At 42.3% G+C, this 15,997-nt stretch overlaps 1 protein-coding gene across 5 annotated transcripts in view; it reads left to right on the top strand.

Moving 5' to 3' along the window:
* Positions 1-15,997, top strand: part of nrxn3b (neurexin 3b) — a 334,694-nt gene that overhangs the window by 306,898 nt on the left and 11,799 nt on the right. For all 5 annotated transcript variants that reach the window (XM_085382343.1, XM_085382342.1, XM_085382344.1 and 2 more), the window contains one exon: positions 14,411-14,489. In XM_085382343.1, the coding sequence (XP_085238469.1) occupies positions 14,411-14,489 (79 nt within the window). The remainder of the gene's footprint in view (positions 1-14,410; positions 14,490-15,997) is intronic.

Genomic DNA, 15,997 nt, shown 5'->3' with positions numbered 1-15,997 from the left:
GAGCCAGCAACGCTCACTGCTCTGTGTACAAAGGCAGGTCCTTGAGAAAAAGAGAAATACTCGGCACATAACCCATTCTGCTGAAACCAGCCCGCCGCAGTAACGGGGAACAAATTAAATGAATTTTCTTTCCTTTTTTCCCTCTACCTTTCCAGCTGTTCCCCACCTCTGCTCTCCTCTTGCCTCCTATCCATTTCTCCATACACTTGGGAAGAAGAAAAAATGTGCTGACTGTAGGGGGGCACTAAGAAAGGCCCACCAAGGGTGGTCATTTGAAATATCAATATTAGATCTAGCAAACCATTTAGCATGTGACTTCTGTTCTCAGAGCTCATTTCACTGACGTTTGTAAACTATATTTTAGTGCTATTTGTTTTTGCTTTCCTTCTCCAGCAGTTTGATTACTAATGAAGACAAACTGATGGAATATCAGACCAGGTTCACCGCTGTGTGATATTTATAACATGCTTCTGTGCTGTGCTTTTTTTTCCTGGATAAAGCATCTTATCTGTCACAGAGCAGAAGCAAAAAGAGTTGTGGCAGACTATTGATAGGGATATGGCCTGGTGCCATTGATTCCCACTTGTAATACAAGCCTCTCCCTTGTCAGCCTGTCAAAGCCTAGATCGGACATGATAACGCACACATCGGGCAGCCGTCAATAGGCGAAGCTTCCACCGTCGAGATGACTATCTTGTTTTGGTACGAGGGCGATGGGAACCAGTGAGATAGAAGAGATAGCAGTTTGTGCGACCTGTGATTTCTGCCACTTTCTGAGCCACTTCTCTCATATATATCTCTCTATATATATATATATCTATATAGATATAGATATATATAGTAGGGGTGCAACGATACACAAAATTCACGGTTCGGTTCGGTTCGATACTTTGGTGTCACGGTTCGATATTTTTTCGATACAAAAAAAATGTTCATGCATTTTTAATTTGTCATTTATTAAAATTATAAATATATATTTTAACTCAAAAGTACAGTTTTTAAATTTAACCCTAACCCTTGTGCGTGTTTTTTATTTTGACAGCGAATGCGCACCTGCGGACCACTTATGTGCAGCCCTGGTTATTTAGCTCGTCATATCGCAGCCACAGAAATTCTTTTGTTCATGAAACCATAAAGCTGCACTTTCTTTTTGCCTTATAGTCTGATTTGTCATAACTTCTCCGTTTTGTGGTAAGCTTTTCTTTGGCTGTCACTTCCTCACCCTGACCTGTCTTATTTGGCTCAGCAGAACTGAAATGCTTTTACACACACACTCACATAATTTCAGCGAATCTCTGCGCGATCAACCTCTCACATGTTTAAGCTGCGGGAGATTTCACTTGTCATGTTTGCATAGTAAGCTAACGATTAATAAGACGATGTCAGAGGAATTGGTGCACAAATTATCATCACTCACAGATCAGTGCTGTCGCTCTCTATACACAGTTCGCACGATTGCAAAGTGAAAGCAAAAAAACAAGCGCAAATTCAAACGCGACTTCAATATGTCACATATTGACAGTGGCTCACCGATGCCAATGACATAATTACCCAGCTACATTTCTGAAAGAATGCAAAAGCATTGACATATATTTTTCCTACAATAGCCCGACGGGCAGGGCAGAGATAGATTTTGGTAGCCCGACTGAAAAAATCGCTAGCTCCGGGACGTCGGGCTAACGATATTGCAAGCCCTGTATCTGATTGAGGAATCACTCATCTTTGGAAAAGAGAGTTTATTACAGAGAAATGGCTCTTTCCAAAATAAAAGCTATACTATCCGCTTCTTCTGGGCTATATTCTCAGCAGCATAAGGAGAATCATGTGCTAACAGCTGTCTAAATGACTCGGCTAAAGTTAGTAGCATGCTTGTTGTTTTTGTCTTTGCACTAGGATGATGTCGGCGTAAATGTGCAGTCATATTCGTTGTGTTCCCACTAGTGCTTTCAGGTTAATCTCGTTGAAATGACCTTAGCGCCACAACACGGCAAATCTCCGTTAACGAGCTACCGCCGATCGCTCCGTGCATGGGGCTAGACGGCCAACACGTTAACGAGCTAACTGCGCTAACACACTAGTTCACACCAATGTAATTGAGCATTGCATGGCACATCCAACATACTGTTTTACTTTAGTCCATGACTCGCTTACCTTCAGGGTCATACGTCGCATGAAAACCAAAATAATTCCAAACGCCAGATCTGAATGAGAGTGGGGGAGGTCCATGTTGTAAGGAGAGCTTAACTTCTGTCTCGCTAGCTTGCCCTGCGCTCTTCCTTCTGACTATGCTGTCTGTGTGGAGCGCTCAGTGGATCTGCGCTGGACAGTGCAGCCTAGGCGGAGTAGTCGAACACAGATTCACTGAGCGCTCAACACAGACAGCATCGTCAGAAGGAAAGTTGATAAAATAAATTACAAATGTTGTATTGTTCGATACATATGCGTACCGAACCGAAAGCACTGTATCGAACGGTTCAATATCGATACGAATATCGTTGCACCCCTAATATATAGATATATATATATATATATATATAGATATAGATATGAGAGAAGTGGCTCAGAAAGTGGCAGAAAGTGCTTTCGGTTCGGTACGCATATGTATGAACAATACAAAATTTTTAATTTATTTTATCAACTTTCCTTCTGACGATGCTGTCTATGTTGAGCGCTCAGTGGATCTGCGCTCGACAGTGCAGCCTAGGCGGAGTAGTCGAACGCAGATTCACTGAGCGCAGGGCAAGCTAGTGAGACAGAAGCTAAGCTCTCCTTGCAACATGGCAAATTGAACCTCCCCCACCCTCATTCAGATCTGGCGTTTGGAACTATTTTGGTTTTCATGTGACGTATGACCCTGAAGGTAAGCGAGTCATGGACTAAAGTAAAACAGTATGTTGGATGTGCCATGCAATGCTCAATTACATGGGTGGGAGCTAGTGTGTTAGCGCAGTTAGCTCGTTAACGTGTTGACGCCGTCCAGCCCCACGCACGGGGCGATCCGCGGTAGGTCGTTAACGGAGATTTGCCGCGTTATGGCGTTAACGTCATTTCAGATTAACGCTGACAGCACTAGTGGGAACACAACGAATATGACTGCACATTTACAACGACATCATCCTAGTGCAAAGACAAGTGGAAGCAGACAAAAACAACAAGCACACATGCTACAAACTTTACCCGAGTCATTTAGACAGCCGTTAGCACAGGATTCTCCTTATGGGGACCTGATATGTTTAATATGCTGCTGAGAATATAGCCCAGAAGAAGCGTATAGTATAGCTTTTATTTTGAAAGAGCCATTTCTCTGTAATAAACTCTCTTTTCCAAAGATGAGTGATTCCTCAATCAGATAGATTAATTTTTTTTATTACTTTGTTGTTTCAGCAACATTAAATTTAAAAACTGTACTTTTGAGTTAAAATATATATTTATAATTTTAATAAATGACAAATTAAAAAGGCATGAACATTTTTTTTTTGTATCGAAAAAATATCGAACCGTGAATTTTGTGTATCGTTGCACCCCTAATGTATATGTATGTATCCAAGCTGACCATGGGGGGAAAAGAAACTGCTTTGAATTGTGTCTTTGATTTGCCCTTGCCTTTTTTGCGTCATCCCTTTGATCTCTGAACGTGCAGCCACATTGGGTATCTGTTGCTACTGGCTGCCAGGATGAGGCGCTCAAGGAAAATTGATTTGTTTGGGGTTTATTCCCATTAGTACAAAGAAAATCAACTTTAGCCACCGGGCACGGCGGCATTGTAAATAAACCAAACTGGGTTTGATAGCAGCGTTGTAATGTGGCTCTATAATGTGGTGTCTCTTCTCTAATTCTCAAAAGGCTTCGTTTCTCAGTGTTTCCTTCAGCCTCTGGGCCCGAGCTGTGTGAAGGTCATTTGTTATGATAAGACTATGTTGTGTTCAGGAGCAAGCCTCCCGCACCCCTCCCCTCACGCTTTGTCTCGCGTACTGTACTTAAGCATGTGGATCCAGCGCCTCTCCGAGACGCAGCACTGCTCGTGCTCATATTTCACGTTGTGTTTGTAACCCGGGGCCGTGGCTGAGCTTTAGCCTTTACTCTGATATTACTGACCCAGGGGAAAACTATAGACAGCAGTCCCAGTACATTGTGTCTTCCTTTTCCCTCGCTGAGCGCGAACCATTGCTTTGATGTGACCGTTCAAATCACTGTCATGCTCAGTAGAATATTCAACCGTAGCCACGGCCGCAGATGCAGCAGCTGCTCTTGTTACCATCCATGTATTTGACGAGTTTTTTTCCCCCAAGTTGAATCATTCACTGCTTAATTAGCGCGACCCCTCAGACGTTGGCTGTCAGCGCACGAAACTTTAGAAATAGTTGGTTATTATCTCACTGTGTGGCATTTTTCCCAGAATGAAGCACAGCATTGTTGAGCCTGTTTAACATCAGCGCTGTGCTGATGTTTCATGTTCTGCTTCCCTCTTTATCTGTGCCGCATAGACAGATTCAGGCGCACGATGTTTCGTTCACCATCAAGGTCCATAGTCGGAGAACTGACTCGCGGCAGGGCTGTAAATGGCGAGTAGTGGGTTTAAGCTCGCCGCTGAACTGAGTTCACTCATATTTATTATCTGGCACAGGTGTGAAGAGATGGTGAGAATGCACTTTGGTTCCTGCCGGCACTTTATTAGACAGAACGATTCAGCGGTTATGCACAGTGGTAAAAATAATTTGATCCCTGCATCCTTTTATTTATGCAGTTGCACACTTTATTTCTCAACAACAACGACTGGACTCTAGGAGAAAGAAAAGCTGAGCTTTTTTTCTGTATTGAAAAGTGGATTTGATTTGACTCTGGAAGAAATCTGTCAGACACCAGCCGCATTTATCTACTTGATGTATCAGAGCCTGGCAGCCAGCAGCGCTACTGCTGCTATTATTTAAGAATTTAAGAATTCTATCTTAAAACAATAATCTCGTGTCCATATATCCTGACATGCCAGTTCTTTCAATACGTTGCTCTTCTTTATACTGGGCCTGTAGACACCCCTGCCTAATGTGGCTCCAGTCTGAACCGCTATGCTCTGCCACTCGCACTCATGAAAAGCACAGAATATAGCAGACACCAATGACGTTGATTAACCCTTTAAGACCAACCATAGAACCAAGTCCGCCAGAGCTTATATTATATTTTTACATGCTGTGGAGCCATTTTTGGGAGCATTTCAAGTTGCTATACATCAATACAACCATTATAGCCCAAATTTTAATGATATATATGCATTAAGTGCATTACATAAATTGCAAAAAAAAAGTGCAATAAACTACAAAAAAATGTAAAATCGTTTTTGTTTTTATTAACATATATTTCTAGTTAGAGAAATTTAAGAGGCTTATCCCTAAAAACTGTAAATACAAAAAAGTTGCACAAAATAGTTTCCCACCACAGGAAATTTATTTTAAGTGTCTTCATAGTTTTATTTTTGAAATACACCAATATTTATATACTGCAGGAAAAACGAAAATAAATATTATAGTGCAAATTTGCAAAAAAAACAGCATATGCATCAAAATAAACTATTTCCAGCAGTGCAATATGAGTCCTAAGCATCCCAGAAACGACACAGAAAGTCATAAAGTCAAACATAACTTTTAAAAACACCAGTATAGGCTCATAAGGTCCTGATGGTAAAAAACTACATTTCCGCGAAATGACGTCACTTCCGGTTTCGGGCAGGTCATGGAGGACATGCGATAGTTCGCGCTGATGGACGTAGGAAGTGATACAAACAGCTGATCGGATCGGCAAAGCGTGTTTCTGGAATATTATGTTTTTGTTGCTGCAAGTGCTTTTTATGCAGTTTTTGCAAAGCTATATGTGGAAGGAAACTGTGACCGAGGACAAGCTGATGGCATAAGATGTAAGTACAACTCCTCCGGTTTCATATGCAAAAAAAATTATTGCGCTAGCTTACGTGTTTGCAGTGCTGCCGGGATTTAAAAATAGTTACGCAAAATGGAGCGTGTCCGCTCCGGCCGGCTTTAAAGGGTTAAGGTGGGTTGCAAAGTGGCTTGCAGGTATACAGCAGCCATATACCATGGTCCAGTTTAATCCCAGACAATTTTTCATTAGCTGGTCGGTCACTAAATATTGGATGTGGAACATGTGAATCACCTGTTGCGATGAACGCCTTAACTTCAGTGGGATTCTTGATGTTTTCTTTCTTTTTGTTGGCATTCTGAGACTCTTCTGGTGTCTCATCTTCAGCCTGCGAGGGCTCCTGGGTTGGGCTCCTGTGCTCTGTATTAGGGCTGAACGATTATGGAAAATAATCTAATTGCGATTTTTTTGCCCCAATATTGCGATTGCGATGCGATATGCGATTATTTTTTAAGGTCTTTGTCTTCTGTATTATTAAACAAAGACAAGCAATACATCATATAGTATGGCCAATACTATATTACATTAATTTTAAACTGTTCTTTCCTGGAAGACAGACCTCTGTTATGATGACATGAGGTGATGCATGAATTGATGACTGACATTTTTATTTAACTTCTTCAATCACAACAGTATATTTGAACATACACAATAGTTTATTTTTAGCTTACAAACATCTGAGCATAAAGTGCTGACAAGGAACCCTGGTGTAAACATTAAAATGAAAGTCAGTACAATGTGCAGATTGCAGAAATATACATAAAAAAAATCAGTGGCTTTACCACACTCAGTTTTTCGACATCTGTGAACTACTAGACAGTCATTCAATTAAAAAATAATATTAAATAAATAAAACTAATAAATAAAAAATACACACATCTTACTGATCTCTGCAGTCAGTAACATTACACATAAAGTGCAAACATAATAGCAATTGTATAAACACACACACAAACACGCCTTTAAAGTTTAAAGGCGTGAAATTGGACGGTCTAGTTCTGATTAGCGTCACCGCTGTCTCGGTGGAGTTTAATAAACTCGGCCGTCTGCTTCTTGCTATCTAAAATATAACCAGACACTGGTGTAAATTCTCGACTGTCTCATACTTCTGTTTAATAAGTTTTCTGTTTGACGTTTAGTCAGCTGTGTGAAAACCAAGGAGGAACCCACCCGGGGGATTAATAAAGTTTTATTTTATCTAATCTAATAACTTTAATCTCAGCCAAACCGATTTACTCACGAACAAACAAAACACTGAAAAAAGCCCAACAATAACATTTTTAGGTTGTCTAAGTGACTTATATATTACGTTTAACCCGAGCAGCAAAACTCCGCGGTGATCTGAAAATGATGTGCCGGGAGTTGTGCCGTTCTCGGCGGCTTCAGTGACCCTCAAGCTCCCGGCTAGCTGTCGAGCTGGTGGGTAGCAGACGCCTCTGAAAACGTCGAAGCACTTTTGCAAATATGGGATATCTTGATTAACCGAGCAGATATTTGATGTTTACACAACTACTTTCTTGCCTGAAAATATGTTAAAAGTTTATTTTGTGACCCAGAAAGATTAGTATGAGTAATTTTAAAACTTAGTAGCGGCCGCCATTGCTGGAAACTGGAGTTTGGCTGGGCCGCACTATGAATTCTGGGATATGGTAGTAATTTGGACAGCCTTCGGCGCGTCGCTGTGACGTAATCGGTCTACAAATGCGGCCTCAGGAGGATGCAGCCCATGAATTTGGACATGTCCAGAGTATAATCGCAGTCTTTGCGGTTAGAAAATTGCACTTGATCATGTCGCGATATTATCGCAAATGCGATATATCGTTCAGCCCTACTCTGTATGTAAATAGAGTGCATCCATCAGCTGATGTGGGATGACATTAAAATCAGTTGATCTACTGGGATTACAGGAGAACTTGAATTTAACGCCATGTTCAGTTTCAGCACTGCGATGAGGGTCAAACTCTAGGCCTCACTCAGCTTTACGCTGACTCACCGTTTCAGCCGCCAGAGTTTGTCAGATTTATGCGGTTGTCTTCCAGTGGACTCTTTAGAGTGAAATTCCCTCTTGTGTTTTGATGTTTTGTCACACTAAAGAGGTAATTCAAACCCAACAGTGCTTTAAGTCTGGAAAATATCCATTTGATTTGTGTTACACGATGTCTACGCAGGCCCGTAGCAAAACAAAAAAGAAAAACCAGACGCATTACACAGAACGAATTTAGGCGCAACACCGAGAGTAGGTCACTGATGTTTTGGCAGAACTCGAAACCCAATACACAATCGCTCTAATTATGCGCATAAATAGAACGAAGGAAGATAGTGCAAGTCTAACACACCTCTGCAGGTTGTGTTAGACTTGCAAATAACGCGTGTAAAACATAAGGCTTTATTCAGACTATGTGAACAGCTTGATTCATTAAAACAGAACCACATGTGTTTCAGTAGATGGCAGAGACCAGTAAGGGAAAACATCTTCATATGAAGTACATTTAAAGGCTGATAATGGGAGAAATGCCTCACACCTTGGCTTATTTAAGCTATAAAACTGCCCGTCGTGTCAGTCCTGCTGTGGCCCTGCCTGGTGTTTTGGCCCCTCCAACCACCGCGTCATCCCCCCTTTAAGATCCGGGGTGGATATTTACGTATCGCTCCCCAGTTTCTATATGTTGGGTATTTGTGGGGAGTGATGAGCTCAGAGCCTAGACACAAAACTCTGACTGCATTCTGCTGCGGCAATACATCATTTGAAACCGGAGCTGTCTGACTGAAATAGGTTCTTGCAATGAGAGAGAATTTTAGATTTTGCTCCTTATCTCTCGCACTGAATCACTTTCAGAAAGGATTTCCTCACTGCCAGAAAAGCAACTGTGAATCAGCGCAAAGCAAAGGGGTTTTTAAATGTCCACGGGGGAGTGTAGGGGGGGGGTCTGCGTATCGTTTCATTCAGGCCTCATGTTCAGATAATCTTAATTCCCAAATTAAGAAAAAATGTAGTCTGAGCAGGTGTAGCTTTTTTATTCTGCTGCTGAAGAAGTTTTTAATGAAAATGTTGCTTTCCCAGCTTCGCGTTTATTGCTAATCAATCTTGCATCCTCTTTGTTCACTCCCGAGGTCAAGCCCGACTGGTGATGTAGCATGCTCTCCATTCGCTTGCAGAAGTAATTGCAGCTTGGCCTGATAATGGCCTCTGCACCGCTGCTGGCGGATTCACATCACAGGATTCATGATTAAACACCAGAGGAACTTTGTAGAGACAGACGCCCGGTTTCTTTGCAGACTCTGCATTCTGTTTGTGTCGGTGGCGCTACTTTTGAAACTGAAACTGTCACTTTTTGAGACTCGTCTCCCAAGGAGGCTGTCTATCTTTATCGATCGCCGGGGCGATCCTTTTAGTTGATGTGCTCTGTGGTGGTCGGCGGTAAGAGCTGCTTTAATGAAGTCTGGCTATTGATTAGGCCGTGGTGTTTGTTGGTGGAGTCGGGAATTTCAGCGTCAGTCGAAGGCACGCTAATCGGCATAATCGAGCGTGATGAAAACGGCCGTTTTATGTACTGAAGTCATTGTGCAGAATACGCTTTCTTCACACACAGGAAGTAGCGGGCACGAGCATTTCCAAATTTCCCCACACGTGAAACAATGTGGGCCGTAAATCCCACAACCAAGACTCTTAAAAATGATGAGGATGTTTGTTGAGAATAATTAGACCAAAAAAAGAAAATGCCTCACTGCCAAAATATATCCCACTCTATGTTATGGAGATTTAGCCAGAGAATTGGATTTTGCCAGCTGTGAAATCAGTTTTTGTAGTCCCGCTGGCCAACCAAATCATTATGCTATACCCCGCTGTAAGCTCCCATCAGTGCACACACATGAAGTCTATGCCTTTTCCACTCTGTGAGTGGAGCGCCATACGCCGTTCTCCCCTCCGGACGGCCGTGAGAAGACTGCGAGCTCCGTGTGACACTTGATTGCTTCTGCATTAGTCCAGATGTGTAAAAAGCCCCACATGACAAGTGCTTCACTCCGAACCGCTGTGACGACTGAGATACGTTGTATGTTTGCGGAAAGCCACACAACTAGTGGATCTACACGTCACCTTTTTTAAAAAAAAAACTCTTTCATTCATCTTAGAGTGGAATCAAAGTCGCTTCAGTGCAAGGGTCTCTTACTTTGAGTTTGAGGATGTAGTCATATGCAAAGTGACTCCGTTGAATGGAGTGTGTCCTCCTGCCTTTTCATTGGGACTTTTACACTACGCGAGGCTCTTTAATGTGGAGAGGATAAAATGTGAAGTACATATGGTTTTTTCTTTTTTACTGAGTTGCTGGCAGAGTTCTGGCCTCTGGATGCCGACACATCAAGAGATGTTACTTGGGCTTACCTTGGGGCTGAGAGGCTTGCCATTTGAAGACACTTTATTATACTGCAGTTAAGGTTGTCAAAGGTATTTTTACACAGCTGTGTGCAAAACCTTTGAGCCACTCCTCATTTCTTTATATTTTGCTGGAAAAATGGGAAATGCAGTGATTTATGGTAACATGTAAATGGAAATACAGTATATAGGGCAAAACATTATGTACAACTCCACTGTGCTTGAAAGTCAATATTTGGTACACCTGTATTTAATAAGATAAGATAACCTTTATTAGTCCCACACGTGGGAAATTTGTTTTGTCACAGCAGGAAGTGGACAGTGCAAAAGTTATGAGGCAAAAATTAGAATACAATAAGAATAAATACAGTACACAGCTGTACAGAATAGAATAAAATAAAATACTATATACAGTAGAATAAAATAAAATAAATATACAATAAGATAAAAATAGAATACAAATACTATATACAACTGAGTAAAAATACAACGATGACAGAAAGGATTATTGCACTTAGTATTATTGCATATATATATATATATATATATATATATATATATATATATATATATATATATATATATATATATATATATATATATATATATATATATATATATAATCTTGAACACAGCCTGTTCTTAAACAAGCTGCATTGTTATAGCCTTCAGGAATAGGAACTACTGCACTGACAGGGTGTTTGGGCTGCTGAAAAATGAAGCGTATGGTGTTGTTTCATCAAAATCTGATGATACTGAAATCAGTTTTGACAAGATCCCCAAAACCTGACTGGAACACAACCACAACCCACAGCAGAGCCTCCACCGTGTTTTACAGATGCCTGTCGACACTCACTGCTGTTCCTCTCCTGACCTCTGCTTAAACACTGACAGCGATTCATCACTCCATCTCACCTCAGCCTCCTACTTTCATCCCTTAAGAACAGTGTTGGTCAAGTAACTTGAAAAAAGTAATAAGTAACTAATTACTGATTACTTAATTAGTTGCTTAGTTACTTTTTAAAAACATGGTACACAACCTGAATACGTAATAAAGCAATAGGCCTTTCAGCCCAATTCTATTTTTCTGCATAATCCATCATATAAAACTGAATCAAATGAAAAAGTCTCTTTTAAAAATTGTTTTACTAGTTTTAATCTTATGCACATTGCATCGAGCAAAAATTCAATTATTGCAACAGTCTTTGACTTGAAGAAATTCTTTAACATTTAAACTTATGTTCTGCATGTTCCAGCACACAAAATAAAATGTTTTGTGTTTACACTCTTTCAAATTAATGCAAGTAAAACACAGCAGGGGGGTCCGGGGGTTTCTCTGTGAATGCCACATTCCCGTGGCAGCGTGCTCGCTCAGATTTAGTTAAATTTTTCGCTGTAGAAAGAAGTTTTCTTCCTGCGCAGAGTGAACAGCGGACGCTGTTTTTGTCACTTCTTACAGACTAAAACTGCCACGCACGTCGCACACGCTTACGTCATTGTCATGAGACACTCTCACAGATGTGAGTTACTTTAAGGGAAAGTAACAGTAATCTAATTACTTTTTTGCATTAGAAATCCCTTACATTACTTGTTACTTGAAAAAAGTAATCTGATTACAGTAACCAATTACTTGTAACAGATTACTGCCCATCTCAAGCTTCAGAACGACTTCTTGAAATGGGGATAAATGCTGTGTTTTTCTAACAGGCTGCAGGTAACAAAGCGCCTAAAGATACAATTTAAAATCGGTTCTTTACTAAAGTTGGCTGTGATGTGGAGACACGAGGCTCTAGCGACCTAACTCTTCCCTTGACTTAGGTACCGTTTTATGTTTGATTTTATAAGTTAAGTAGCTTAACAAAGGTAGGAGACCTGAAAATGAGTGAAAAGGTTTTGAAAGCTTGGTAAAGTTGGTCAAGACTTCTTTGAAAGTCTGGAGACTTTTGCAGTGACCTGTAGAATCTGTGACACCAAAACTAGTACTGAAGTGTTACCCACTGCAAGTATTCATTTCCCAAGCCCTTATTTCTATTGTATTCACTCAGATAACAGGAAGCCCGAAGTGATCTAAAAGCCAACCAGCAATTGGTAATAAGTCACCTCATTGTGATCTTTCATTTCCTTGTAATCCTGTTTCATAATCTCATTTCTGTCATTTCCTCTCTGTAGTTCTTCAGTGTTTGGTGGATGCTCGGCAGCAAATTGAGGTTACAAAATTTTTATATTTTGCTTTTTTGAGATCAAATCACGCTGATTTCCCTCGGTCATATGGAAATGGAAATTAGCTGGAATTTATATCGCACTTTAGAGAACAATCTGCATTTACCCTTACACTCATACAGCACCTTATATCCACTACAAGTTAACCTAATGTGCATGCCTTTGGGCTGTGGAAGAAAACTCACACAGGAGCAGAGGAGAACATGTAGACATCCCACAGCAAACGAAGCCTAGATTTCACGTCATCTTTAAGGCTAATGTTAGGAGCCCCATCACGTGTTCGACCAAACGGCGTCCGCTTGCTCGAGCCAGCCTAATGCAGGACTACTTTCTCCAAAACAGCAGGTAAAAAAAACAATGACCCTCAGCAAGAACTTCTAAGAAATACCACAGTACCCGCTGCATCTAACTGAATGCCAAGTAGCTGCCTGAGAGTCTTCGTGCGTGTGGGTAGCTGCGCACAAATTGGTGTGATCTGTTTAACTAAAACGTAGCATTTTGGAGACGCACATGGGCGTGCAAGGCTCCGTGAAGCAAGCGCATCCAAAGCAGTGAAAATAGCGGAGACGCTGCCGCCATCGGCATGAATGGACGAGAGAAAGGCAGTGTTTTCAGTCGATGCCGGGTTATGGCGTGATGGTCTCGGGGCTGAAATTGCTAGAACAGACTTTGAAGTGGCTCGGATTTTTCATCTCTCTCTCTCTCTCTGTGTCCCTGCCTCCCACATCTGCTGCTATCATAATAACAAGCAATAACCCTCTTTCAGCAATAACCAAGACTTTTACGCCCGTAATGTGGCTTCAATAAATAATGTCATGTTTACCAAGGGGCTATATTTTACAGCAATTTAGTTTAAAGCATCCCCCCCACCCCCACATTGCTTTTTTGCCTCCTCTTGGTGGAGTACAGTACATAATGTGGTGCATTAAGCATACCAGCAAAAACGCACATTAACACATTATCAAATGTGCTGATAGAGAAAACAGCACAGCCCATCATGCATAATCATAGCAGACATTAGGAAAAACAAACAAAAAAAACAGCGAAAAATCTGCCTCCTGTGTGAGCTTTTGCAGACACGCGTGTGCTGCACATCAGCATACGGTGGGAAGTGGACGGCTTTTTCTGGGCGCCGTTGAAAGCGAGCGGCACAAGCATGGGGGCGCGTTTCATTAGTCTGTCAAACTCAATGATATTTAGAGCCCCACACCCTTGGCCAGGACTGGAAAACTCAATCAGCACTCTGATTTCATAACCCTGCTTGGTGACAGGGCTTATTTTATCGCCCCGCTGATTCATTCTAATAAACGCCGGCTGCCCAGCGCGCTGCCACTGAAATACAACCCTCTCCCTCCCTCCTGCTTCTGTCCTCGACGGGTCGACCTGGAAAAAAAAAAGGAAAGAGAAAAGGGGAAGGGAAGGGTTGGTCGGGTGGGAGGGATAAATCAGAATTGTGGGAACTGGAGGGTGCAGATAATCCATCGCCGGGCCGGGCGGTGTAACGTGTGCCACCCCATCCCCATCCCTCCTCCTGCACCCTTTAGCACAAATCAGGGGCCGGGGACGCTGCTGATCTGTGTGGGCTTAGTGCGTCCATTGATTGCGGGCGATGGAGGGGAGGGGCGATAAATAATCGGAGGCAGAGTGCGGAGGGTGAAGGAAAACAATTATCTGCGGAGGTGGAAAGCACATAAAGCGAAGAATGATAAACGCTGTGAAATATGATTGACTCCAAGTGATATATGGAAGCCGAAGGACAGGCGAGAGAAGTCTGCGCGTGCAGAGATATCCTTGAGTGGCTGAGGACTCGCTCGCGCTGCCCCTGGCCTAACCACAATTTCTTCTGTGTTTGTGTTCGTGTGCGTGTTTGTGTTTGTGTGTCTTTCTCCGCAGACGACAGATGACATTGTTTCATCAGCAGAGTGCTCCAGCGACGACGAGGACCTGGAAGAGTGCGACTCCGGACATGCAGGTGGGATGAGTGTGTCGAGTTGTGCTTGCTCTGAAACCTGGTCTATTTCTCCTTATCTTTCTTTGAGTTGCTACCGAGGAGCTTCTCCTCCCTTAGCATCATGTCCCATGGGAGCTTCAAGTGTAACTTAAAAAAAAACGCCCACTTTCCCCCTCCCACCCAGAAAAAGTAGCCATAGTAAGCACAACGGGGTCCTCAGTGTCTGCCAAAAGTTTAAAGAACACTTTTTGGAGACGGGCGAAAGCAGTAAGAATGCACTTTCTACACCCTCGGCATGCTCTGCTGTAGGAAGTCCCACTCGGAGCTTGTACTGTGTATAAGTAAATGCACACAGCTTCCTGCCGGGACGTGTTAAAGCTCACGCCTTTCATCTCTGAAACAAGTTACACTTAGCTATGGGGCCACTGGTTGCAGACATGACGACGCGTTGATACTAATTTTGTTCTCTCGGCGTTCAGCTGAGAGCAAAACTTTACTCAACAAAGTACGAAATTAGTATCAAGCCCCATGTCGCCCGCACTGATGCTTCAAAATGTATCTGTCCTGTACTTGGTTGATTTCCTCTTGCTGTGCGTGTGTGCGTCTCTCTTGACAGAGGATACATTTTGAGATTCTTTCGAGAACAAAGATGCTTTCAGCCTAGATACTGTGATATGTAGCAGACTAACTGCAACAGAGCCTCTTCCTCCCTACTCCTTCTTCTTCTCTTGTTTGTACCTCTGTTTCCTTCGTCGGAGGCTTGCCTTACCTGAAACATTCTAATAGAGAACAGATATCCTCGAATTTCTGTGCGCATCGTCTCTCTTCCCTCCCTCCCTTGACACACACACACACACAAACACGCACATATCACTTTGTGATTAGATCAAAGTGATAAGACACTCACTCAGTGGAAAATAACAACAGAGCTGGAAATAATGCCGCAGATTTAAAAGGAATGGTTATTTTTGAGGCAACTTGGGTTTGGATGAGTCGAATAAGCAGCTGTCAATCACGCTCCTGCCCAGGAGCTGTTGGCACGGATTCCTAATAACGCGGAGCAAAGCAAAGACTGTGAGCTGTATTGAAACTGGCTCACTATTTGAAAAGCAGCTCCCCTTAGGCGCTCTGGAAATCATTAACAGCTCCGGCTATTTGATTGCTTCAGTGTCCTTCAAAATACCATCACAGCCGGCTAATTGACGCTGCGCTAATCTGGCGAAACACAGCTCAGCTTAACACCGAGCATATGTCCACTTTTCACAGCTAATAATACGCCACCGCCGTGTTGCCCTTCCACGTCTGCGGTTGTGGACGATCGAGCGTTTATTTTGTTCTTAGGGAAAATCGGGCCTTTCCGTTGTAACGGATTTAACCATTTCTCCCCCAGTCTGAGAAAAGAAGTCGTCTATCGCTCGCTGATGGCGTTTGTTTTCTTGAAATTATGACCACATTTAGGTCTTATGGCTTTTTGATGTGGCTGGGGGGAAAAAGCCATTTCCTTGCAGCATTTTAGGTGCCTTATCTAG

This window comes from Rhamphochromis longiceps, linkage group LG15 (assembly GCF_057381845.1).
Source record: "Rhamphochromis longiceps isolate RC_006_pf linkage group LG15, R_longiceps_female_GT1.1, whole genome shotgun sequence".
NCBI classification, from domain to species: domain Eukaryota; kingdom Metazoa; phylum Chordata; class Actinopteri; order Cichliformes; family Cichlidae; genus Rhamphochromis; species Rhamphochromis longiceps.
The sequence above is the reverse complement of the archived record's forward strand: the minus strand, read 5'-3'. Positions and strand labels throughout refer to the sequence as shown.